General features: G+C 39.4%; 1 protein-coding gene across 1 annotated transcript in view; it reads left to right on the forward strand.

The window, feature by feature from the left end:
• LOC109110986 (histone-lysine N-methyltransferase 2C-like) overlaps window positions 1-24,896 on the forward strand; it is a 39,097-nt gene extending 14,201 nt beyond the window's left edge. Inside the window, exons 16-37 of the mRNA XM_042769836.1 lie at window positions 18-1,696; window positions 2,280-2,391; window positions 2,503-2,569; window positions 2,882-2,945; window positions 3,154-3,386; window positions 6,014-7,558; window positions 7,649-7,840; window positions 9,913-10,080; window positions 10,237-10,378; window positions 10,467-10,608; window positions 13,838-14,016; window positions 14,120-14,256; window positions 14,683-14,875; window positions 16,170-16,309; window positions 17,185-17,286; window positions 17,415-18,570; window positions 20,186-20,322; window positions 20,430-20,560; window positions 22,443-22,614; window positions 23,487-23,603; window positions 23,701-23,774; window positions 24,416-24,896. Coding sequence (XP_042625770.1) covers window positions 18-1,696; window positions 2,280-2,391; window positions 2,503-2,569; window positions 2,882-2,945; window positions 3,154-3,386; window positions 6,014-7,558; window positions 7,649-7,840; window positions 9,913-10,080; window positions 10,237-10,378; window positions 10,467-10,608; window positions 13,838-14,016; window positions 14,120-14,256; window positions 14,683-14,875; window positions 16,170-16,309; window positions 17,185-17,286; window positions 17,415-18,570; window positions 20,186-20,322; window positions 20,430-20,560; window positions 22,443-22,614; window positions 23,487-23,603; window positions 23,701-23,774; window positions 24,416-24,590 — 7,057 coding nt within the window. The 3' untranslated portion in view covers window positions 24,591-24,896. The remainder of the gene's footprint in view (window positions 1-17; window positions 1,697-2,279; window positions 2,392-2,502; window positions 2,570-2,881; window positions 2,946-3,153; window positions 3,387-6,013; window positions 7,559-7,648; window positions 7,841-9,912; window positions 10,081-10,236; window positions 10,379-10,466; window positions 10,609-13,837; window positions 14,017-14,119; window positions 14,257-14,682; window positions 14,876-16,169; window positions 16,310-17,184; window positions 17,287-17,414; window positions 18,571-20,185; window positions 20,323-20,429; window positions 20,561-22,442; window positions 22,615-23,486; window positions 23,604-23,700; window positions 23,775-24,415) is intronic.

Raw genomic sequence — 24,896 nt, forward strand, 5'->3', positions numbered from 1 at the left:
TCTCCTGTTGTTTTTAGGATGCCCATCACTCCTAATATCCAAGGTCCTCTGGGAGCTCCAAGGCCTCATCAGATGCAGGACCCAATAATTGAAGCTCATCCACAGATGAGAAGATCCATGTCTATGGATTTGGGAAAATCAATAGGAGGCAACCCTTTAGTAACCTCACATTTGCCTCCTCGTGGCATGCACGTACAACAGCACAACATCATGGGGCAGCCTTTTATAGAACTGAGACACAGAGCACCAGATAGCAGACTGCGGCTTCCCTTTGGATCTCTTACTATGCAGGGAAATCGAATGGAATTGCCCTCACAGCAACGACCCCCAGGTTTCATGGATGGCCAAGAAATGGGATTCCCCTTCAATCAGATTCCAAAACCAATGGACACAACAATGAATCAGTCTCAGGTAGCTAATACGCAGATGCAGGCATCTCTCAGCTTGGGGAATTTACAGCAGGCCAATATTCCGTTGAGAGCTGGACATCCACAAGTCCCCCTGACAAGGTCTATAAGCCAACCTGCTTCCAACGAGGCTCTCAGTGCTCCCTTACTCACAAGTATTGCTGCTACATCTGCCGTTCAAAATGATGAGGTCCCTTTATCCACAAATGAAGTACCTGAGGAGAAAATCGATACTGATGAATCTGCTGTGAAGGACCTTGAAGATGTTGAGGTAAAGGACTTTGTCGATGCTGACTTAGAGAACCTCAATCTCGATCCAGATGATGGAAAGGACTTGGATCTTGAAACCAATGACCTGCATCTAGATGACTTCTTAACGTCTGGGAAATTTGATATAATTGCTTATGCTGTTGCTGATTTAGATCTTAGCGAGGACCTGGATCTCAGTGACCCAATAGAAGACCACACTGAGACATCTGATTTCCAAAAGACAAAAGCAGAGAAAAAGACTGATAGTTTTGATGGATCATCGTGCTCTACATCGACAGCGAAGGAAGTGGTAGACAAGACCGCTCAGTCTCAAGGTCACATCGGTCTAGACGTTCCCCAGGATCAGGTGCTGGTTTCTTTGAAAACAGAGGAGGATAGCAAAAATGGAATTAAAGATTGCTTGTCCCAAGCCACCTCTTGTAAGAATCAGGTAAATGATGGTGCTGCAATTAATCAAGCTGGCTTTGAAAATGACATTGATGCCAGTTTACAGGATTCAAAGTCTGGAATTCACTCCGATGCTACTCCAGTGCTTTCAAGTATGCTGGTCAATGTACCACTAGAAGGTGAATCACAGAAGCAGGAACACTGTGGACAGTCAGGGGCACAAAGCAACCCTCCAAATCAGGAAGCTACCATGTCACTCAGTAGCACTATGCCAGGGCAAGGAAACTTCTCAGTACAGAGGAGGGATACTAACTTCAGTATTGACCAATCGTTGGTGTCTTCTCATGGTGAAAGTGCATTAGAAGTCCCAGGCTCCATTCAGGAAAACCAACAAAGCCATATTTTTGGTTTGGATCAAAAGGATGCTGTACTCTCAGGGGAACAACACAGTATTCTTACTCAACAGGCAATGCTGTCACAGCAAGACCTTCAGAACAGACCACTGCTTCTGGAAGAGCAGCCACTTCTTCTCCAAGACCTCCTGGATCAGGAGAGACAGGAGCAGCAGCAGCAGAAGCAAATGCAAGCTATGATAAGACACCATTCTAGCGAGTCTTTCTTCCCCAACATAGGTAAGGGGTAGCTAATATAATAAGTAATGTCATTTTGTTCTTCCTTGATTCAAGATTAGGCCTTTGACTATTTTGCATGTGGCAAACAGCTGGTCAAAGACTGAAAAGATAAGAAACTCACTGTGCAACATTTGACTATTTCATTGTGCACATGGAACTACTTTACTGCAACTTTTAAAATGTGGTTTTGCACAAACTGCTAAATTTTAACAGTTTTGAACAGTTTCAACCTGCTGTTCGACTGGCAATCCTGACTGTGAGTAATTTTGTTTGTAATTTTGAGTAAATGGCATATATATGAAATGCACTTCTGATGGAATTGGTGCATAAACTTTGATTTGATTGTAAAACTTCTTTTGTTTTTACAAACTGAGGTTTGAATTATTTTGTTGGTGGTAATAAGTACCATGCTGCAGATGCTGTGGATAGAGCTTTACTTTTATTTAACAGAATAATCCATTAAAACACATTTTTACTCTGTTTAACACAAGTTAAACAATTTAATATTTGTATTTTATATGTTTTAAGAAACTGTGTACTTTAATTTGCTTAAATTTGCATACTTTTCCATTGATTTATTCAGATTTTGATGCTATCACAGACCCTATAATGAAGGCAAAGATGGTTGCATTGAAAGGAATCAATAAAATGATGGTCCAGAACAACATGGGAATGTCTCCTATGGTCATGAACAAGTGAGTTAATGGGCTCGTTTATTTGACTGAAATATTATTAGATTTATTTCAGTGTGAGCTTTTGTACTAACGGCTCTTCCATTATTCTCCTCTTTACAAAATCTCAATTAGTGTCCAGACAGGGCAGGCGTTACCAGGCCCTGATGGAGGTATAACTCCTATGCAGTTGGCTGGACAGGTAAGACTAAAATCAGATTTCTTCTTATCAGCAGGCACACATGGAATCTGAGCCTGTACAGAAAATGTAGCAGATTTCAGACAAATTTGAACACCTACACCTCTTGTGTGTTTATGAAATTTGATTGTCCTTTACCTACCAATAAGTGTGTAGTAATCAGTAGCTGTAGTTCTACTCTATTTTATTTTTTTTTTTCAGAATTTGGCAGATTTTCTTCTTTAGTTAATGCAAAAAAAAAAAAAAAAAAAATTATTATTTTTGCAGTTCAAGTCCGTAATGATTGTCTCTTTGTTCTGTTAATTTCTCATTTAGGATGACAAACTTGCTCCTCACATGGCACGACCCAATCCCCCAAATTTTGGGACAGGATTTCCCCGTAAGTCTTTAATAATTATAGATCAGAAATAATTGTTTCTCACCCAATTACAAGACAATATAAATATCATTCTGAATATAAAGATTTTTTTGATAATGTGTAATGTAATTCAAAACGATATATTAAATAGCATATATAGAGCATATATTAAATTGTAATTTTACATTTATGTATGCTAGTAATTAATTCCAACCTTCTCCCCATCAAGATGACGCACAGAAGGTTCAGTATGAGGACTGGCTCAGGGAAACCCAACAGCTGCTTCAGATGCAGCAGAAGTTTTTGGAGGAGCAGATTGGGGCCCACAGAAAGTCAAAAAAGGCCTTGTCAGCCAAGCAGAGAACTGCCAAGAAAGCAGGACGAGAGTTTCCTGAGGAGGACGCAGAGCAGCTGAAACATGTGACAGAACAGCAGGGGGTGGTGCAGAAACAGCTGGAACAGGTAAAGCACACACATAATATCAGTCATTTGTGGTTTTAAATAGTTTCCAGTTTATTACAATCTCAAAAAGTATTATGATAGTGTTGAAAAGTAAATTACAACACATATCATTTCATCATTGAAAACAATGCACCTTGTTATTTAATTTAAGGCCAATTCACACCAATGGACGATAACCATCTATTTAATATAAGTGTGTGCTGCAGTTGTCGTCTGCAGCTTTAAATGATCAAGCTCTTTAAAGTCAGGTGATTCTGATTGGCTGTGAGTATTTTTATCGTTCATCAGGTGGAAAAAAAACACTCTGAAAGTGATTCAAATGATATTGTTCCTCTGTGTTGATGGCACTTAAGTTGTGGCGTGGACGTCACTATTCTCAGACAGTTGTTGTCCTTAGTGTGAACTTAATCATCTCACTATTTAGTAGTTTTTCAGAATTGTTAACAGTCGATACAGATTCCTTAAATACTTAAATATTTGGATGACTGTTTTTCTTTCTAATAGTCAAAGTTAGAAATGAACTGCAAAGTTTTTTGCAGTAATCAAGAACAGAACACATTCTGATAATGAAAATCTGTTAAATTTGTGGTTCAGCTATGGTTTGTACAAACTGAAATGGTAATATACCTAAGAATAATTGACAATAGGCCGTGGTATTATTAGAAAATAAAACACACTCAAGGTGGTGATGCTGCCATGACGCGAAGCATCAGCTATCTTTCCTCAAGCTCGGGTGTGCATTATTTTCTAATATTCAATTGTTCTGTTTATACTATGGTAACCACACCTCAAATATTGTTCAGATGTTGTATTTCAAGACATTTGTCAGGTTTTTGTCCTTAAAACACTCTTATTTGTAGGACTAATTTCTTACCTATGTCATCTAACGTCTCTGTTGCTAATTCCAAAATGTAATTTTAGACCTAGTAACGGAGGCTTGAGCCATTGATAGCAGACTAATGCAGTTATTAATGCAGTTGTGAGTGAGTGAGTGAGTGAGTGAGTGAGTGAGAGAGAGAGAGAGAGAGAGAGAGAGAGTGAATAAAGGGGTCTACGGATGCTACATGCACTTTTACAAGTTGTTTGAACTGAAATGTGTGTTTGCAGTGTGTGTACACAACCACCCTATAATGATGAAAATCCACTCAGTGTTTTTTTTTTTAATCTCGTTAAATCGTTTCCCTTTTCTCAAGTTGAGCCGATCTCAGTGTGATGTCACACAGACAGGCCCCTCCCACGATAGTTTGATTGACAGTAGCGTTTCAGCACAGACTGGACTGGCGTCTTACCTTAAACCCGCCCTGAGTGACTATTATCGGGCCGTAATTGTTTCACCGCCAGAGCAGATGTAGACAAGAATGTCTCCTAAGCGACTGAGGTGTTCTGTTTTTGGATATAATAATGAACATAGCAGTCGTCATTTACTTCTGACATCTGAGCCGCTAAAGACACAGTGGATTACGTTTGTTTTTGAAGGGAATGTGCCCCGGATCTACCTAAATACATCTGTGTTTGTACAAATCATTCGTGATACAGCTAAGGTTTTTTAATGAATCTTTGCAAATCACCTTTCCTAATAATGTGCTAATTAGCAAGTTTCACGATGGATGTGGCTAATGTAAACATTCCCTCAGAGAGTGGCTCCGAAGAGAGGGGCGGGGTCAGCAGAGCTCATTAACATTTAAAGGAAAATGCTACAAAACGGCTTGCTCTGAAAAGAGCTGTTTTTGACAGGGTAAAAACTGTGTTGTTTTACACTACCATTGAGAAATTTTAACCAAACTATGTTACAGACTTTTCATTAAGACCCTAAAGAATCATATCAACTTGTGGAAAATGGGCATCTGATGACTCCTTTAAGCTTGTGTGAATTACATGAGTCTGTGCGTCTCTCAACAGTGTTCGACAGCAGCGTCTCTACTAATAATAAAAATGTTCATGAAGTTCATCTGCTTCAACAACAGCACCGTTATTACCTCGCTAGTGAGATATGGCATGTAGCTTTTACTTTGCTAAAATCATCAGAGCAGCGCTAACAACACGTTTCTGTGCACACGTATGTTTCCGTGTGCGAGTGTGTCCGTGCTGTATTTGTGTGAGAGATTTTTGTACATAATAAAACGTAGCTTTGTGGCAAAAACAGGGAAATAATTTGTTGATTTTATCTTGGGGTTTACTATATTTGCTTGGCTTGGAAAACATTTGTCGAAGTGATATTGACATGTAATGTGTTCAAGACCTGTCTGGAACTACTTTCGCCATGCGTTTTCCTAAAAAAATTTGCAGACCTTAGAATATTCATCAGCCAATCAGATTCAAGCATTCAACAGCCCTATAGCATATAATGAAATAATATTTTCTGATGTAAGAAATACTGCCATATTTACAATGAATCCATGCTTAATGAAGAGTATTATTTCTAAAATACCATTGTTGGCTTAATTCATACATTGTTTCAAGGATTCACCACTATATATTATAGAGACAAGAACATATTCCCTCAAACACTGTAGCATTTTCTTAAAAAGTCAAAGACCTGTTGAAATGAATGGAAAAAGTACATGTAGTACTAAATGTTTCAGTCCACTTTAAGATTTTTAAATGTAAAATTTGTCTGTTTTTTCCAGATTCGCAAACAGCAGAAGGAGCATGCAGAGCTGATAGAGGAGTACAGGGTTAAACAGCAGCAGCAAGGTGGCATGCAGCCCGCAATGATGCATGGAATGCCGCCAATGCAACCTCATGCTGGCATGATGCCAGTTGGGCCCCCAATGAACCAACCTATGATGGGTCCCATGATGCCCATCCGTCTCCACCCTGGTCAACCAGATGCAGCTAATGTGACCAACACAGCAGGTTGGCACCCTGGCGCACCTGTTCCCAGTGGAGGACCTCAAATGCCAGGAGTAATGCCCGCTCAAGTAGTGCAGGCACAGCCTCCTCAGCCGGCAGTGGCTAGGCCCAGTCAGGGGCAGGCAGGGGGTGAGTCTTCTCATGTGAATTTCGATGATACCAACCCATTTAGTGAAGGTTTCCAGGAACGTGAGCGCAAGGAGCGACTACGGGAGCAGCAGGAGAGGCAAAGGGTGCAGCTCATGAAGGAGGTGGAAAGGCAGCGGGTGAAACACTGCATGGAGCAGCAGCAAGTCCCTAACTGCCAAGATGGCACCATGAGGGCCTTGTCCCAAATGCCTTTTTATAACCAGGAGCTACCGCAGGACTTCATGCAGCCACCCAGAATGCAGCAGCAGATGCAATGTCCACCATTTCCACAGCAGCAAGGCATGCAACCAGGGTTCGTTGGAGGACCATCCAGACCAATGATGGGTAACGGTCCATTCCCTCAGGAAATGGGACCGGGGTTTGTTCCTGAGAACCTAGCACCCCATGGGCCTAACTTTGTCCAAGCACAAACTAGACCCCAGAGATATCCTGGGCCAAACATGATGCCTCAGAATCCAACTCAAGGGCATCAGTTTCCAAACTTTCCAGGTCCCGGTCCATCACTTATCCAGCTGTACTCCAACATCATTCCAGAGGAGAAGGGCAAGAAGAAAAGGAACCGCAAGAAGAAGAAAGATGATGATTGTGAGTCTCTGAGAGCTCCTTCCACACCTCACTCGGACCTGACAGCCCCATTAACCCCCTGCGTGTCAGATACATCATCCACACCGACAAGGAACCCAATGGTCTTTGGCGACCATGAGTTCTGCGAGACGTCCCAGCCTGGATCGTCTACACCAGGCTCCATGAGCAGCCAGCCTCACTCTGAGCTGGAGCGCCAGCTTTCTGAAGGCAGCTGTGGTGGAGGGCCAGAGATGGCCATGGCCCAACAGGAAATGCATGACAGGATCCTGTCCAACATCAAATTGGAGAAGGTGGAGGCGAGTGATTGCCACGGGCATAAGGAAATGGAGATGGAAATGGGACTAGGCATGGTCAAGGTAGAGGGAGGGAGAGAAGGAATGTTGCCTCATCCTGCGAGCCAAAGTCCAGCCAACAGCTCCAAAGGAGAAGCTGGGAATGAACTCCTCAAACACCTCCTGAAGAATAAGAGGACTCCACCTCCTGCACTGCCCCACCAGAGGTCTGAAGACAGTTTGAGGCCAGAGGAAGAGGGATCGACGGACTACAAAGCATTTCTGCGACAGAGCTCCATGGATAGCACTGGGGTGAGTGAGTCAGGATGCATCATCTTCATTTTAATACATGGGTATTTATGAACTCTTTGTCTTAACGGTGTCATTTTTCCGTCCCCACAGACATTTTCAGATTTGAACCACCCTGATTTCCCCGGGCCATTACTTCCAGAGGACAAGAAGAAACAGAGGAACAAGAGGGCACCCAAGAGTGGAGACAGACCCGCTCCCCGCTGTAAAAAGCGAAAGAAAGAAGAGGACGGGAATCGAGCAGTGTATTCCTCTACTGAGCCAGTAATGACCCAGTTAAAACAGGTACGATGAAAAATCGTTTTATTTTCAGTCTGTCACAGCCCTGTCAGTAGGGATCCCTTCATAAACACCAAACAAGAAATGTGTTCTTTTTGACTCACACTGCTTATCATTTAGCATTATGAGCAATATTAATAAAGTGTTAATTTTTTAAGTCTCTCATGAATTTATTTTAAAGTGTTATTGATTCCATGGCAAAGATGAATTTTATTCCAGTCTTCAAAGTCACATGATCTTTTATAAATCATTCTAATATGCTTATTTGCTGCTCAATAAACATTTTTATTATTAATGTTGAAAAGTTATACTGCTTCATATATTTGTGAAAACCATTCTACATTTTTTTTTTTGTCAGGATTTTTTGCTGAATAGAAAGTTCAAAAGTACAGCATTTATTTGCAATAGATTTTTTTTTCCATTTTAAATGTCTTTACTGTCAGTTTTGCCCAATTAAATGCATCTTCGCTGAATAAAAGTATTCAAATAAATAGCTATTTTTTATTGAGTAAACTTTTGAAAAAAGTTAACAATTACAACAAAGTTCCATTTGTTAACTATATTTAATGCATTAACTAACAATAAACAATACATTATAAGAGTATTTATTAATCATTGTTAATGTTAGTTAATAAAAATACTACTATTGATTGTTAGTTCATGCTACTGTAGCTCTGGTCCATTAAATAAGATTAATAGATACAACTTTTGATTTTAATAATGTATTAGAAATTGTGGGAATCAACATTTACTAAAATTAATAAAGTTTGTTGTAGTTTGTTGACTAATGCAGTAAACGTAATGGAACCTTTTTGTAAAGTGTTACGGAAAAACCTTTCTAAATGTATGTTCTTTTGAGGACATTTATGTATTTTTACTGAGAAATAAAGACTAAATGCTAATTAAGAAAATGAATTTTGCAGTAGCAAATCCACTCAATGTTAGATATCATACTCTTGTTGCATTGCTATAACAATTTCTTGAGTTGTGCCCAGTGGTTTGGTCTATATGTGCTTGTCGAAGCCACTTTGTCATGCACTATGAGAATGAGTCTAGCATGTTCTGCTTTTAATCTCAGACATGATTACAGACAGGAGAGGCTGTGCCATTTCAACTCATGTCTTGCGTATAATCACAATAGAAATCACAGTCCAAAGAAGGATGGTGCTGTGAGGCATTATGAACGCTCGTCACATGAAAGAAAGTCACAGGTGTATATAATGAGCTCTGTGATTGAGGAATCTGGAATCGACCCCACAGTTTTAAAATCTCCTGACTGAAGTTTTCTCTATCCAAAAAGATGCTCATTATTTATGTCTGATTTGTTAGCAATTTAACAATTCTTGTTTTTATTTTGTCAGCATATTAGAATGATTTCTGAAGGATCACGTGACACTGAAGACTAATGATGCTGAAAATTCAGCTGCGCATTGCAGGGATAAAATATACTTAAATAGAAAACCTTTAAAAATGTCATTTCATAGTACAGTTTTACTGCAGCCTTGGTGTTCATAAGAGACTTTTAAAAACATTTAAAAATCGTTTTGGCGCCAAACATTTCAACGATAAAGTTATTTTTCTGTATTTTTGAGAGCGCACCCATATTTGGTTCAATCTAAATATATATTAAATCAATTTTAATAACATATTTTAATATGTTTTTTCATTTTCGTCTTTTAATATAATAGTAAATATTGTCACTGTGAAATTAAATTGTTTTTATTACATTTACATTTATGCATTTAGCAGACGCTTTTATCCAAAGCAACTTACAGTGCATTCAGGCTAACATTTTTTACCTAACATGTGTTCCCTGGGAATCTAAACCACAACCTTTTGCGCTGCTAACACAATGCTCTACCACAGAGCCACAGGAACACTTATATCTCACGTTTCCTATGTGTTTTAAATAATTTTAAAGAGTCTTAGCATAAGATGTAATCTCATACCTAACGCTCATCACATGAGAAGTTTTCTTAATTACACTCATATGGACCTCATGAGGGCAGGTCTCTCGATTCTAATGCTTTTCTAACCATGACCTTTATCTCACTTTGTGTCTCCTTGATTCACTGCAGCAGCAGCTTTCTCTCTTGCCCCTAATGGAGCCTCTGGTGGGGGTGAACTTTGCCCATTTCGTGCCCTATGGGGGCGGACAGCTGGACGGTGAGAGCCGTCTCTCGGGCACATTTGGGAGCGCCTCATTGGACGGTGTCTCTGACTATTACTCCCAGCTGATTTACAAGGTAATTAAGAGCAGCTAATAAAACACTCCATGACTGTACATTTGCCGCTGACGCTTTTTAATGACCTACTTCAAGTCGCGTGACATCAGCCATAAACTCCATAGATTTCATGTATGAGATGTGCAGATGGTCACTTGTATTTTTCTCTCTCTACAGCAGAATAATTTGAGTAACCCTCCCACGCCTCCCGCCTCTCTTCCCCCGACTCCTCCTCCAGTGGCGCGCCAGAAATTGCTCAATGGCTTTGCCACAACAGAGGAGCTTGCCAGCAAAGGTGCCGTAATTGTTGGCCATGATGGTGAACAATTTATAGCAACAACGCAAAACATAGATAAAAATCAATGTATTATAATATTCACAATGACACCAATGTTTTGTTTGAACAGTCACCAAAGGGCTGCTTTCTCGACCGCTGCAGTTTAAGGCTGAAGAGGAGCTGCTGGCTCGAGCTCTGGCTCAGGGGCCCAAAACTGTGAATGTGCCGGCCTCTCTTCCCACCCCGCCTCATAACAACCAGGAAGAGCTCAGGTCAGTAGACAGATAACAAGAACTGGGATTACACTTCCCACTGTTTTTAACATATTCTGTTGAAGTCTGACCTTCAAATGTGGATTTTCAGTAACAGAATAGTTATAATTGCAATTTTGCTAAGTTCTAGATGTATTTGCAGGGACCTAGGACACTGGAGTAATGGCTAATGAAAATTCAGCTTTGCCTTCACAGTAATAAACATTTTAGAATATATTAAAATAGAAAACAGTTATTTTAAACTGCATTAATACTTTAGAGTATTACTTAATATTTCACAATATTACTAAATATTTCTGGCTTTTTGATTAATCCAGTCTTTGGTGAGCATTAGAGACTCCATACTTTTTAATTTTGAATGATAGTGTACATCATTTTTTTCCTGTCATTTTGAGAAAGCACTTATATTTGATCCTAACTAAACAATAACACCATATTTTTGAGAGCATATTTTCTTTTAATCTTTTTTAAGAATAAAAGCATATTTTATTATGCTAATAAATATTATCATCACTTTGTTTTGAATATTATAGTTTTAGCATTAGTTGTGAAATGAGAGTGCAGTAGCATCACATGATTCAGTAAAATAAAGGGTTGATTCCTCATTTAGGGTAAGTTTCCTGTCCTCTAGGATGAATTTTATCGTGTTTAATTACTTTTTACTATGTCTTTATTTTTCCTAAGTTTTGAGACTGTTGAAAGTTAAAATTTCTCTGTTTTTGGCTTATCTCCTACATAGATTTTTAACTCTCCTCTATAATAAATGTATAGTGTTAAAACCAGAAGTTGTAATTGTGCTGCCATACTTCAGAGTGAAGATCAAAATTTGTTTACATCATGATCTTAAAAGTTGAATCAATAACACACACACATTCATCCGACCAATAAAAGAAAAGTGTTTTTAATACAAAAAAAGTCAACCTTCAAATAATTATGTTCAGTTATGCACTCAATACTTGGTCGGGAATCCTTTTGCAGAAATGACTGCTTCAATGCGGCGTCTGCCTGTGGCACTGCTAAGGTGTTATGGAGGCCCAGGATGCTTCGATAGTTAAGCTCATCCAGAGTGTTGTCTTGCGTCTCTCAACTTTCTCTTCACAATCCCACAGATTCTCTATGGGGTTCAGGTCAGGAGAGTTGCAGGCCAATTGAGCACAGTAATACCATGGTCAGTAAACCATTTTACCAGTGGTTTTTGGCACTGTGAGCAGGTGCCAGGTCGTGCTGAAAAATGAAATCTTCATCTCCATAAAGCTTTTCAGCAGATGGAAGCATGAAGTGCTCCAAAATCTCCTGATAGCTAGCTGCATTGACCCTGCCCTTGATAAAACACAGTGGACCAACACCAGCATCTGACATGGCACCCCAGACCATCACTGACTGTGGGTACTTGACACTGGACTTCAGGCATTTTGGCATTTCCTTTTCCCCAGTCTTCCTCCAGACTCTGGCACCTTGATTTCCGAATGACATGCAAATTTGCTTTCATCTGAAAAAAGTACTTTGGACCACTGATCAACAGTTCAGTGCTGCTTCTCTGTAGCCCAGGTCAGGCGCTTCTGCCGCTGTTTCTGGTTCAAAAGCACACGCCTGTGCACGGTGGCTCTGGATGTTTCTACTCCAGACTCAGTCCTGCTTCCGCAGGTCCCCCAAGGTCTGGAATCGGTCCTTCTCCACATCTTCCTCAGGGTCCGGTCACCTCTTTGTGCCACACTTTTTTCCTTCCCACAGACTTCCCACTGAGGTGCCTTGATACAGCACTCTGGGAAAGCCTATTCGTTCAGAAATTTCTTTCTGTGTCTTGCCCTCTCGCTTGAGGGTGTCAATGATGGCCTTCTGGACAGCAGTCAGGTCGGCAGTCTTACCCATGATTGCGGTTTTGAGTAATGAACCAGGCTGGGAGTTTTAAAAGCCTCAGGAATCTTTTGCTGGTGTTTAGAGTTAAATAGTTGATTCAGATGATTAGGTTAATAGCTCGTTTAGAGAACCTTTTCATGATATGCTAATTTTTTGAGATAGGAATTTTGGGTTTTCATGAGCTGTATGCCAAAATCATCAGTATTAAAACAATAAAAGACCTGAAATATTTCAGTTGGTGTGCAATGAATCTAAAATATATGAAAGTTTAATTTTTATCATTACATTATGGAAAATAATGAACTTTTTTCACAATATGCTAATTTTTTTAGAAGGACCTGTATATATATTATATATATATATATATATATTCAAACTGAATGGACTGCTAGCTAACCTTCGTCCAAGGCCAAATCCAAGCCCAACTCTTTCTCCAAAAACTGAAAATGTCATTATAATCACACACAGTTCAAAAAAAAAAAATCTACCATTACACCAAAATCCACTTGAAGGTTGATCAAGGCCTTGTTCAGCCTTTTATTCCAGAGCAAATGCTTTAACACAGATGAAACCCTTTTGAACAAGTTTCATTATTTTGAAACTTTCAAAAGCGCCCCAATTAAAGAATCCCCACGGTATATGCATAAAGGTAATGGAAACAAAATAGCAGGTTGACAGAACTTTGAATGTGATTGTGTTTTAAGTCTATTTTTCAGCATCGTTAAAGTGTCCTATTATGGGTTATGAAGGCTTCATATTTTGGTTTTGGGGGTCCCCAACAACAGGTTGACATGCATGCAAGGTCAAAAAACACTTTCATTGTCTTATAATATGCATTTATTTTTACCTTACTTGCTCAATGACTCCCAAACGATTGGCTCAACATAAATTTTTTCAAACCCCTCCTTTGCGTGACGCTAATCTGCGGTGATTGGTCTGATTGGTCTCATTTCCATTTCATCATGCCTGTAATGGCTGATAAAGCAGCTTTTGTGCTACTTTGTTTACAGCGTTACCGGGGAAACCACTAATTTTACGGCTTCAAAAGCAGCACCTAGTGGCAAAGAATGAATTTGCATTTTCATTCAGACCAATTCAAAAAGACCAACAAGGGCGCAGGCAACATGCTAATGTTTCATGTTGACGTCAACATGAAACGGCTTGGGATCTGTTTTCAAAACGATTTGTTTCAATGATTCAGAGTCAACTCTTTCTTTTGAGATACAATAACTTTATACACGGTGCACTTTCAGATTTAAAACTATGCAGGGTGTTTTCATTCACTTAGAGCTGTGTTACACACTGCATGAAAGGTCATTTTCAAAAAAGGAAAACTTTAAAAAGTATCAATGTATTTTTCTTGTACACACAGGGGACAGGAGCACTGTGAAGACAGAGACACCCCAGACAGCTTTGTCCCGTCGTCTTCCCCAGAGAGTGTTGTTGGCATGGAGATCAGTCGCTATCCTGATCTCTCATTGGTCAAGGAGGAGCCTCCTTCTCCAGCCCTGTCTCCAGTAATTCCAATGTTTCCTGTCTTTAGGGGCAAAGGTAATAAACTCCTTACATTTTGTGCGTACACTTACATTATAAATGTTTTGGGCTCTGCTGGGTGACCACAGTGGATTTTTTTTTTTTCCCTCTCATTTTGTAGGCTCAGAGGTCAGGTTGCGAGAGGTCAAGACCGAGCCTTCATCGGTGTTCTTCGGCTCTCCATTTGGATCAGTGCAAAATGGCTCCAACACTGGACTGGTGTCCATCGCCATCACGCTGAAGCCAGCAGCTGCTGAGGTGAGAAACCAGAGAATGTTTACCAGAGAAATCCATTTCTATCCAAATCACTCAATGCACCACTGCAGAATGTGTCTTGAATGACAGTACAAGAACATGAAGTACAGAAAATAAAACACAATCAAATACAACAAACCATGGAAGAACAAGTACAGCCGTTTCCCTGCTACAGAATGGGCAGACACACAAAATTTGACAGATAATTTAAATTCATATTACAAGCAGTCAGTTGAAATGAGCAGAAGTAGTATAAATAACTAGATTATTACATTGTCTGAAGAAAATGTGAGTTGTTTCTGCCAAAATGAAAGAGTGCTGCCTGAAACCCTAAGTATAAGCACTAAGAATAGTGATGCTTGCCTCAACGAACAAATAATGTATGATATAATATCTAAACCCATCTTATTCTTCACTGTGGTCTTTCAGAACATCACTGACGTTGTTGCAGCCATTGCTGACCTGATCCGTGTGAAGATCCCCAGCAGCTATGAGGTCAGCAGCGGCCCGGGGGGAACTATGGGGGCCATCAAGACCTCGGTGGATCCACAGCGTCTGACCTCTGCACATCACGAGCCGAATGGACTGAGGGCCACACAGCTTCTGCACAACCATAACAAAAGTGAGGAACACCTGCTTTGTCACAGTTAACTCTTTCTAACAGTGGTTTCAGGCCAAATATATGTCTCAGTCTCCTTATCCTTGACATTAGATATGTAAAATGCAACATAAAGGTGATTTAAATGTATTTTGGTTTTAGTATTTAAAAAAAAAAAAGGTTGGGTTTGTAAGTTAAATGTTTTTTTGTTTTTGTTTATTAAGTCTCTTATGCTCACCAAGGCTGCATTTAAATACTGTAAAAACAGTAATATTGTGAAATATTATTAATATTTGAAATATTTGTTTTCTATTTAAATACATATTTTAAAATGTAATTTATTCCTGTGATGCAAAGCTCAACATCATTACTCCAGTCTCACATGATCTTCTGAAATCATTTTTATATGAGCTGCTGCTCAAGAAACACTCCTTATTATTATCAGTGTTGAAGACAGTTGTTCTGCTTAACATTTTTGTGGAAACCATGATTTTTTTAGCTGAATTTTAGCAGGACTCTTTGATGAATAGACTGTTTAAAGAACATCATTTAATTGGAGTAGAAACCTTTTTAACATAATGAATGAGTTTACTGTCACTTTTGATCAAGTTAATGCATTCTTGATGAATATATTATTAATATATTATAATATATTATAATTTCTTTTAAATATGTGTGTGTGTATATATATATATATATATATATATACATACACACACACACTGAATAAAACCAAATGCTAATTTTATCTTATTCTTATCTTAATATACAAAATTATTCTTATCTTAATATATAAAACACTTTTGTTACATTATGTCTGACAATGATGGAACAATGGGTAAATGAATAACTGAATAAATAAATAAATCACTTTTATGGTGCATAATACATACATGGATACAGAATGTAGCGGTAGAATTAACCTGATTGGTATACAGTTACATTCAGCATGTTTACACAAATACAATTATAGGATAGCAATCAGGAATTGTTTATGCATCACTTGTTAACTGTGCAGTATTGTGTCTGTGTCTGGCTGATGGAAAATCACTATTGATTTTGTGAACGATTGGAGAAGCTACTTAAACACAGTAGTGATCTTGGCCTGAACTCCATCCTGTTGAAGTCTGCTCATCTGTGTCATACTCACTTAATGAATGTACTGAATCAGATTAAAAACCTCAATACAAGATTACACCGCATTCATTGCAGGGAAATGACACGGCTCTATTATTGTTGTGTAATTGCCATTTTTACGCTAATCAGAGCTGGTAGGAAGAACCTTTTCTGTTTATTGACAACTGTGGATGTCTTTCAGGTCTTGTTGGCGGTAGAGCGCAGAATAAGAAGATACAGGAAAGCCCAGGACCGAAGCAACAGTGGTGTCAACACTGTAAAGTGGTTGTCCTGGGAAATGGCGTGAGGAAAATTACCAAAGATGAGCAGGGCAAAGCACAGGTGTGAATATGTTATTTTAGTTTACCTTTAGTGAATTCAAAAGAGCATTTGAAACCCATTTTAGTTCTGAAATGTGACATATTTCCAAGTGAAATGCAGAGTGGGACTTTATTTTACTGAGTGGAAACTGATTGGATCATTGTATTGTGAGCAGAATGCGAACATGATAAGTATATTTTGGGTTTCGAGTGTGCGCCTAAATGGTTAAATAGACAAAAAATATCCTACCCTAATATGGGAGAACATAGGATATTAGATCAGTGCATTAGGTCTTAAAGTGACAGTGGCCTAAAAAACTTGCCGCTGTCTGTCGTTATTATTAATCAGACTACAAAAGAAAAAGAGAAAAGCTTTTTTTTTTTTTTTTTTTTTTGGTAATTTTAATTTAAAAAATCATTGTATACTACATTTAATTTGTACAATTTTGTATTTTACATTTGATTACTTTAAAGAATACTTTCAGATTACATTCAGTTTCAGTAGTATTTCTTACTTGAATACAACTGAATACTTGCTTGAAAATTTTAAAGTATTGTTTATTTCATTTCTGTCTCTGTACTGTTGTATTTATTTAGTTCTGCTGCTTGTCATTTCTGTGTTATGTTCTGTGTTTCTTTAGTTGTAGGGCCTGCTCATTTTAACTGCTCAGTAACTTGCAAATTAGTCTTAAAAACCAACATTAAAAATACTCATCGTGTGATAATGGATCGTAATCCTTCCTGAAAATATTACAATATGATCTTTTTGCCATATTGGCCACCCCTAGGATGCATAATTACATCACCAGTAAAGTCATTTTTTAGAAGCGAAACAACTTGCAAAGAAAGACAAGACGAGCATTTTTAAACCCGATGTCCTCCTCTGATTTCTCCCAGGAGTCTCCGTTATGTTCGGATGCTGGTTTGGTGTTCTGCAGTCATAGCTGTCTCATTCTGCACTCATCCTCCTCTCAGTCCAATGGGAACGCTGACACCAAGGTTTGTTTTCTCTGTCATAATCCATATTCAACCAGCATGGCTGATTTTATTTGACTGATGAATAAATTGCTCTTGATTACTCATGATGAATGTTGCACACATTTCATGTTTCTGTGTTGCGTTTCCAGGCATCTGTTGCTCTACTTCCTGAAAGTGCTTTGAAACAGAGTCCCTCTAAAGTGCAGCACCAGTACAGCAACAACATGTCCTCGCTGGATGTCCACTGCCTGGCCCAACTCCAGCCCAAACCGTCCCCTTCCTCTATGAACCTTCACACGGCTTTTGCCCCAGCTGAGGCGGCTCGAGCGATCAAGATAGAATCCAAACCTGAAAGCATATCGGAGAGCCATCTTAAAATGACGGTAAAGCTTAAACCATGTTCCCAGAGCCACATGGAAGACAAACCATGGCATCACGGCAAAAGGTGGAAAGGCCTGCGCTGGCGTAAGTGGACGGTACACATCACAATACCAAAAGTTGCCACCCAAACATCTGAGTCAGAAGTTGAGGAGCTTTTGCAGCAGCTCAACTCATCTCTGCGGCCGTGCTCAACCACCCTCGATCGGCGCCGCTGCTGTTTCTGCCAACAGATAGGCGATGGGATGACGGATGGCCCAGCCAGGCTGCTCAACCTGGACTTGGATACCTGGGTGCACCTCAACTGCGCCCTCTGGTCCTCTGAGGTCTATGAGACGCAAGCAGGGGCCCTGATCAATGTGGAATTGGCGCGCCAACGAGGACAAATGGTGGTTTGTGCATTCTGTCAGCGCTTGGGTGCCACCAGTGGCTGCCATCGACTGCGTTGCCTCAACATCTACCATTTCACCTGCGCCCTGCAGGCTGGCTGTACGTTTTTCAAGGATAAGACAATGCTGTGCCACCAGCACCGGCCGCGAGGATCTGGCGCCGCCGCCGGGTTGCACTTAGAACAGCAGCTGCGCTGCTTCTCCGTGTTCCGCCGCGTCTTCGTGCAGCGAGACGAGCTACGACAGTTAGCGGCGGCCGTACAGCAGCCTGAACGTGGCCATACTTTCCGAGTGGGCAGTTTGCTTTTCCATGCAATGGGTCAGCTGCCACCTGCCCTGCTGCCCACGTTTCATTCGTCCATAGCCATCTTTCCACCTGGATACGAGGTGAGCCGTCTCTACTGGAGCATGCGGCACGGCCAGAAGCGCTGCCGGTACGTCTGCTCTGTGGAAGAGCATGAGGGGCGTCCTGAATTCAGCATCCGTGTCATTGAGCAGGGCTACGAGGATCTGGTGCTGACCGACACCACTGCTAAAGGTACAGCTGCCACAGTCTCCATTCGATTAATTATGTCACATATACTGATAAAAGCTGACAGAGTTCCCACGGGTCAGTACAAAAGTCTTAAATGGTGCTTTTCCGCTGCATGGTACGGCACAGCTGGGCTCGGCTCAGATGGGTTTGATTATAGACATGTCGTTATAGTTGCGCCGACTCTACTGCCGTGCTGAACGACCTCCTGAAAAACATTTTCATTACGCATCATCCCATCAAGCTCTCGCTGGATCCGCTCCTCAGCTATCAATGAGAGGAACGTATGTCCTTCCTCAACAGACCATCAAACAGCCATTATTTTTTTGTTTTAAAAAAGTTGTGCTCATTCGAAACTGTTGCGTTCATTCAAAAAAGTTCCTTGCTGACTGTCAGAGCTGATCCTCCCTATACGCAAAATACGCAAGCTGCGTAGGGCCCCCGAAACACCAGGGGGCCCCCTTGCTCTCAAAGATTATTTAATTTTAGTTTCGTTTTTGTGACGTGAATGACGTGAATGTCTTACTCGAGACTAAAAAGTGAAACACGGACAAATGCGTTTCAATCATTTGTTCATAACTACTACACCAGCTAGACAAGTCTAGGATCGTCACTGCTGACTGTGCTGTGCTGCGTATCATTTTCAAAGGTCTTAAATTTGGGAACAAAAAACAGTAATTGCAATACGGACTAGTCAGATTATTAAACTTCAAATGGCTAGGATTTAAGCACCGTTTCAGAGCAGTTTGCGGTCAGTGAATCTTGTGCATTGCCAATGGCAGTAGATTGCTGTTGATGAATTATGACAATGTTTACTTTGTGGTGTTTATATGTTGTAAGTGGTTGTAAGAGTGCATATTCTATCTTTATCACCTTCTCTATGAGCAGCTGGAAATAGTTTAACATAGACATTTCAAAATAAACGTCAGGGTGTATATCAGGCTTGTGTATAATTACAAGTCCTGCTTTATGCTTGAAGTCTATTTTTCTGGTTATTATTACTATTTTGGTTACTTAAACTGTGTCTGGCATTTAATTCAACACATATTAACTTTTCTCTGGTTTACCCCGTCTCAAGAAAAGACTATAAACATTAAACACATTCAATATAGAGATTTTACTAGTACAGGCTTACAGGCAAAACACATTATTGTATCAGCCAAATCTAATATTGTTTGGCCTCTGATGCATATGTATTGATATACAGGTGTCTCTAAACTAAGTGATGTTTTGGCCACAATCTAGAGTTACTCTAAAGTCCACTTTAAAAGAACAGAATCAAAGCACTTTCAAATCTGAAATGATTGTAAAAGTGTGCATTCACTTTGTAACTCAACATTAAAGTGGACTCTGATGCCTTTTTGTTGTGCACATATTTAAAATCACCCTTAGACCACAAAAAAACTTTAATGAGCCCCATATACACTCTGAAAATACCCACATTCATCCCATAAAATTATATCCTATATAAAACTGTATAATAGTTTTTTAAGGTTCAGTAATCACACTATGCCATATCACAATTTAAATTTCAGTGTGATTTAAAGCCAGTTAAAGATAATCTCATCAGTCCTACCTGCGACAGCGACATGATGGTTTTTTATTCGTTTGTGTGCTCTAGGAGTCTGGGACAAGGTTCTTGGGCCCGTGGCTGAGAGGAGGGCTGAGACGGGCATGCTGAGACTCTTCCCCGTCTACCTGAAGGGAGAGGACCTGTTTGGGCTCACCGTCTCAGCAGTTACCCGCATTGCTGAATCGGTAAGTACGCTCACCCTTACCACTCACTGCATATTGTAAAGTGAGATGTCCAGTTACGTGCAGTTTGTTCCGATGAGCTCATTTTGTGATTTGTCACTGTATTGCAGCTGCCAGGTGTGGAGGCGTGCTCCAGATATCGATTCCGTTATGGACGTAATCCCATGTTGGTGCTTCCACTGTCCATCAATCCATCTGGTTGCGCTCGTTCTGAGTTGCAGACATTCCCCCATCATGAGAGGTCAGTAGCTGCTTATTGTAAAAAGAGTGTTTGTGTATTGTTAAAAAATTAGTTTCTGTGGGTCTTAATTCTTAATTTGCCCTTCTGTAGATTAAAAGTTCTTGAACTGTAGCAGAAAGTCATAAAGTCATGGCATTATTGCATGCACTGCAAAGAATAAACATCTTGATCAGTATTTTTGTCTTGTTTTTTTTAAAAGTCTAATCATCCTCAAATCAAATTACATTTAGTTGTGATGCAAAGTGAAGATTGTTGAAGTTTTGTTTTATGAGAAATTGAACAAAATGGAGTTCATAAACAGGTATCTGTCAAAAGAGTTTTCTCTTTGAATTAAGTTAAGACCCCTTTGACAGATATGTTTGTTTTAAAGCTCCAATATGTAGGAATTTTGTAATAAAATTTCCGAAAATAACTTGCACAGTGTGATATATTTCCTCCAGTTGTGTACTTACAATATCGCAAAAGTCTCCAAAGATTTTTTTATTTCAGAGAAATTCCGATTTTAAAGAAAACTGGGCCGTCCCGGAAAAAATGTCGCCTCTCAGTGACGCAATGTCCGCTCTATACTTTTTTTCCGTTGTAGACCATGTGATGTTTCCACCACACCGGAATATCACATGGTCAAATGTGGAAGTGGTTGGTTATGTTTTATAGCCGCGCGTATGGCTTCATTTTTTTTTTTTTGTGTTGTCGTTGTTATGGTTTTTCACGATAACTCTTTGGCGAGTATTGAAGTGCCAGTAAAACGTAAGTTTATAATTGCTCTTTGTACTAAGGTAAGGATTTTTTATTTTCACGTGGTGGACCGAGATAGTATGGCAGTACAATTAGTCTTGAATACAAATCGTTAATATATTGTTGCTTTAACTAATATATTTAGTCATTACTTGCAAATAGTTGTCGTTCGTTCAAATTACGACTTTTAGAACAGATTGGTTTGAGGCACGTTAAAACAACACGGCATTACCCATAAACACGTAACACTGCACAACATTAACCCAACAAATCATTTAACAAATAGCTGTAAGTTGTAACGGGATAATATTATAAGTAAATTTCACGTTCCTTGCAGTTCATTAATTATGATGACATAAAATAATACGATCATATATACAGGTAGTACAAAAACGAATAAATTACCTCATCCGTGATCATGATTCGTTTATCCAATTTAGATACATTGCTATGGTGGATGGAAAAACCCATTAAAAACGACATCTCCCATCGTCACCTGCTTCATAGCGTCATCAAGCTTCGCCTTTGTTATTGTTGGAAATGCGCCCTCTTGTGGTCAATTACAAAAGTCACATACTGGAGCTTTAATCTTAGACTCACTTCATTCTGATCAGTTTCTTAGAACACGAGACTTCTTGTATCTTAAATGCATCTTAATTTAAGAAACTTGCAAAATAAGACAAAAATATAGAGGAAGAACATGTTTTAGCAATATGATCAGAAAGTACACTGAAAGGTATATTTCCAAATTCTAGTTTAGCTATTTTTGTTGGCAAAATTTATTAAAAATGAATGGAGATCTGTTGGAAGTTGTTTTTTTCAAAATGTTACACACAATTCATTTTGTGCTCCCTGGACATTAACATTCAGAGAACATACTGATAACTTGTTTTTACTTTAATTTAATCCTTATATTGTCTTTATTTAGTCTTAAAAAGTCTTAAACTTACCTTCATAAAACCTGCAGGTCCGTTGTTGTTGTCAGTCGAGATGTTGGTCAATTTGCATGACCAGCTTGAATACAAGCAAAATCTGTGTGAGGAACTTGTGAAAAATTCAGTCATATTTAATGGGTGACCTTTACTTTTTGAGTCGAGGAACAGAAATAATGTTTTCTTTCTGTGTTTCTACCATCGCCTCCTTACAGGCTGAAGACCCTCTCCGTGTGGTCCAGAGCATCTCAATGCATCCAGAACTCAACAGTGGTGGAAAGAGGATCTTCTCACAGCAAGCACTTTGTGCACTCTAAGTCATCTCAGTACCGCCGACTGACCAGCGACTGGAAGACAAACGTGTATCTGGCTCACTCTCGCATCCAGGTGAGTCCATCCACACGAGCCGCTTCGTGAAGAACGTTTGATCATCTCACCCCTCTGAAAAGAGACTGACTGAAAAGGAAAAGGCCTCGAAATACTCAGTGTGCCTTGAGTAGTGACTACAGTTCCTGTCATTTCTCTAAGAGCTTTTTGAAAAGTCTCTTTTAAGCCTGTATTATTGGCATTCCTCCCTCTGGCACGGTTGTGCAGTCATCTAAAAGAGCCACAGCTGATCCAGTGTCACTTCCAGTTCCCTGCCGAGCTTTTTGCATAAGAATTTTTGGGACAAATTTGCATCCAGAAGTGAGCTAAACCTGGCAAAACCTCTTTATCATTTGTAAAAATTTGTATAAAATTATGTTTTATTAAAGTTTCTGAAAGTTTTGTGTTTTTTTTTTTATTGTTTGTTTATAATTAGTTTTGTACTAGATATATATAGAATAAATAGAATCTATGAAATGTGCTAAGTAAATGTGAAATAGGCGAGTAAATGTGTGTGTACACCTACTTATTCATATTTTGGGGACAAATTTGTACCCAGAAGTGGGCTAAACCTGGCAAAACTTCATTTTGGGGATGTCCTCGTTTGCATAAACAGTATAAAAATAAAGTTTTTCAAGAAACAAAAATGCAAAAAAAAAAAAAAAAAAAAAGTTACGGTTAGCTTATAGTATTTATATGTAGCTGTATATAAAACAATGCAAGTCTATGAAATGTGCACATTGTGACTAAACATGAGTGTGTGTGTGTGTGTGTGTGTGTGTGTGTGTGTGTGTGTGTGTGTGTGTGTGTGTGTGTGTGTGTGTGTGTGTGTGTGTGTGTGTGAGCTCTAGCCTTGGGTGTGGAAGCATGTCTAATGTGTCTGGTGTCTGCAGGGTCTTGGGCTGTTTGCAGCGCGTGACATTGAGAAGCAGACCATGGTGATTGAATACATGGGGGATATTCTGCGCGCTGAGGTGGCCATGAGGAAAGAGCTGCTGTACAAGGCTAAGGTAAAGCTCGCTCAACCACTGAGGGGATAGCGCTGGGAATAAAGTTACCTTGACTTCAAAATGCATTTGTATAAATCTGTGTGGATTTCTCCCACAGAACCGCCCAGCGTACATGTTCCGCATCAGCAGCGAGCGAGTTATCGATGCAACCCGGTCTGGAAGCCCTGCAAGGTAAGCCTTCCCATATCAGCTTTCATATGTGTGCATTACTTAATAATGCATTGTGAGCAACGTCAAATCTGATGTATTATGGTCTCTCCTGTATTTTGTACAATTCTGTTCACAACATCTGTGAACTTTTTCAGGATTATTATTTGAGATTTTGATCCTGCCATTCAAAAGTTTAGGGGTTTTGAAAGAAGTCTCTTTCACTCACCAAGGCTACATTTATTTCATAAAAAATCCAGTAAAAACAGTAATATTATGAAATATTATTACAAATTAAAATAACTGTTTTCTACATTAATACATATTTAAAATGTAATTTATTCCTGTGATGTAAAGCTGAATTTTCTGCAGCTATTATTCCAGTGTTCAGTGTCACATGATCCTTCAGAAATGCTTAGTTATCAATGTTGAAAACAGTTGGGCTGCTTGTTAAATTTTTTTGTGGAAACCGTTATTCATATTTTTCAGGATTTTTTTGAAGAACAGAATTCTTTTTTAAAACTTGCATAACTGTTATGTTTGATCAATTTAATGCATCCTTGCTGAATAAAAGTATTAATTTCTTTAAAAATATATATATACATACTGCCCCCAAACTTAGGACAAAACCCCCAAGTTCAATTTGAGTTCAATTTATCCCGTAGGTACATCAATCATTCATGCTCACCGAACTGCGTGGCTGAGGTTGTGACGTTCGAGCGGGGCCACAAGATCATCATCAGTGCCGCCCGCAGGATTGAGAGGGGAGAAGAGGTAAGGAAGAGGGAATTCACTAAAAACTGCACCCCTGAATGTCTCATTTATTTTTATGCACCTTAAATGAAATATGCACATCAAGTAATAGTGCAAACATGCCCCATAAATTAGCATTGCGATGCACAGCACAATATTGCAGAGTGGCTCTGCTAGATTGTGAAGGATGCAGCAGACCTTTGCAATCGGGCATACCTTTAGGGGTATAAAATCAGTTATTATCACCAAATTGGACTGAACCATCCGAAACAGTCTGCGGCTCAAGCCAGCACTGGTCTAAAGAGGCTCTGGATTACACAGGTAATAATGCTATAAATAATGTTTCTTGCACAAACTGATTGTTTCGCTTCATAAGACCTCAATATATCATCA

Source organism: Cyprinus carpio, chromosome A2 (assembly GCF_018340385.1).
Source record: "Cyprinus carpio isolate SPL01 chromosome A2, ASM1834038v1, whole genome shotgun sequence".
NCBI classification, from domain to species: Eukaryota; Metazoa; Chordata; class Actinopteri; order Cypriniformes; family Cyprinidae; genus Cyprinus; species Cyprinus carpio.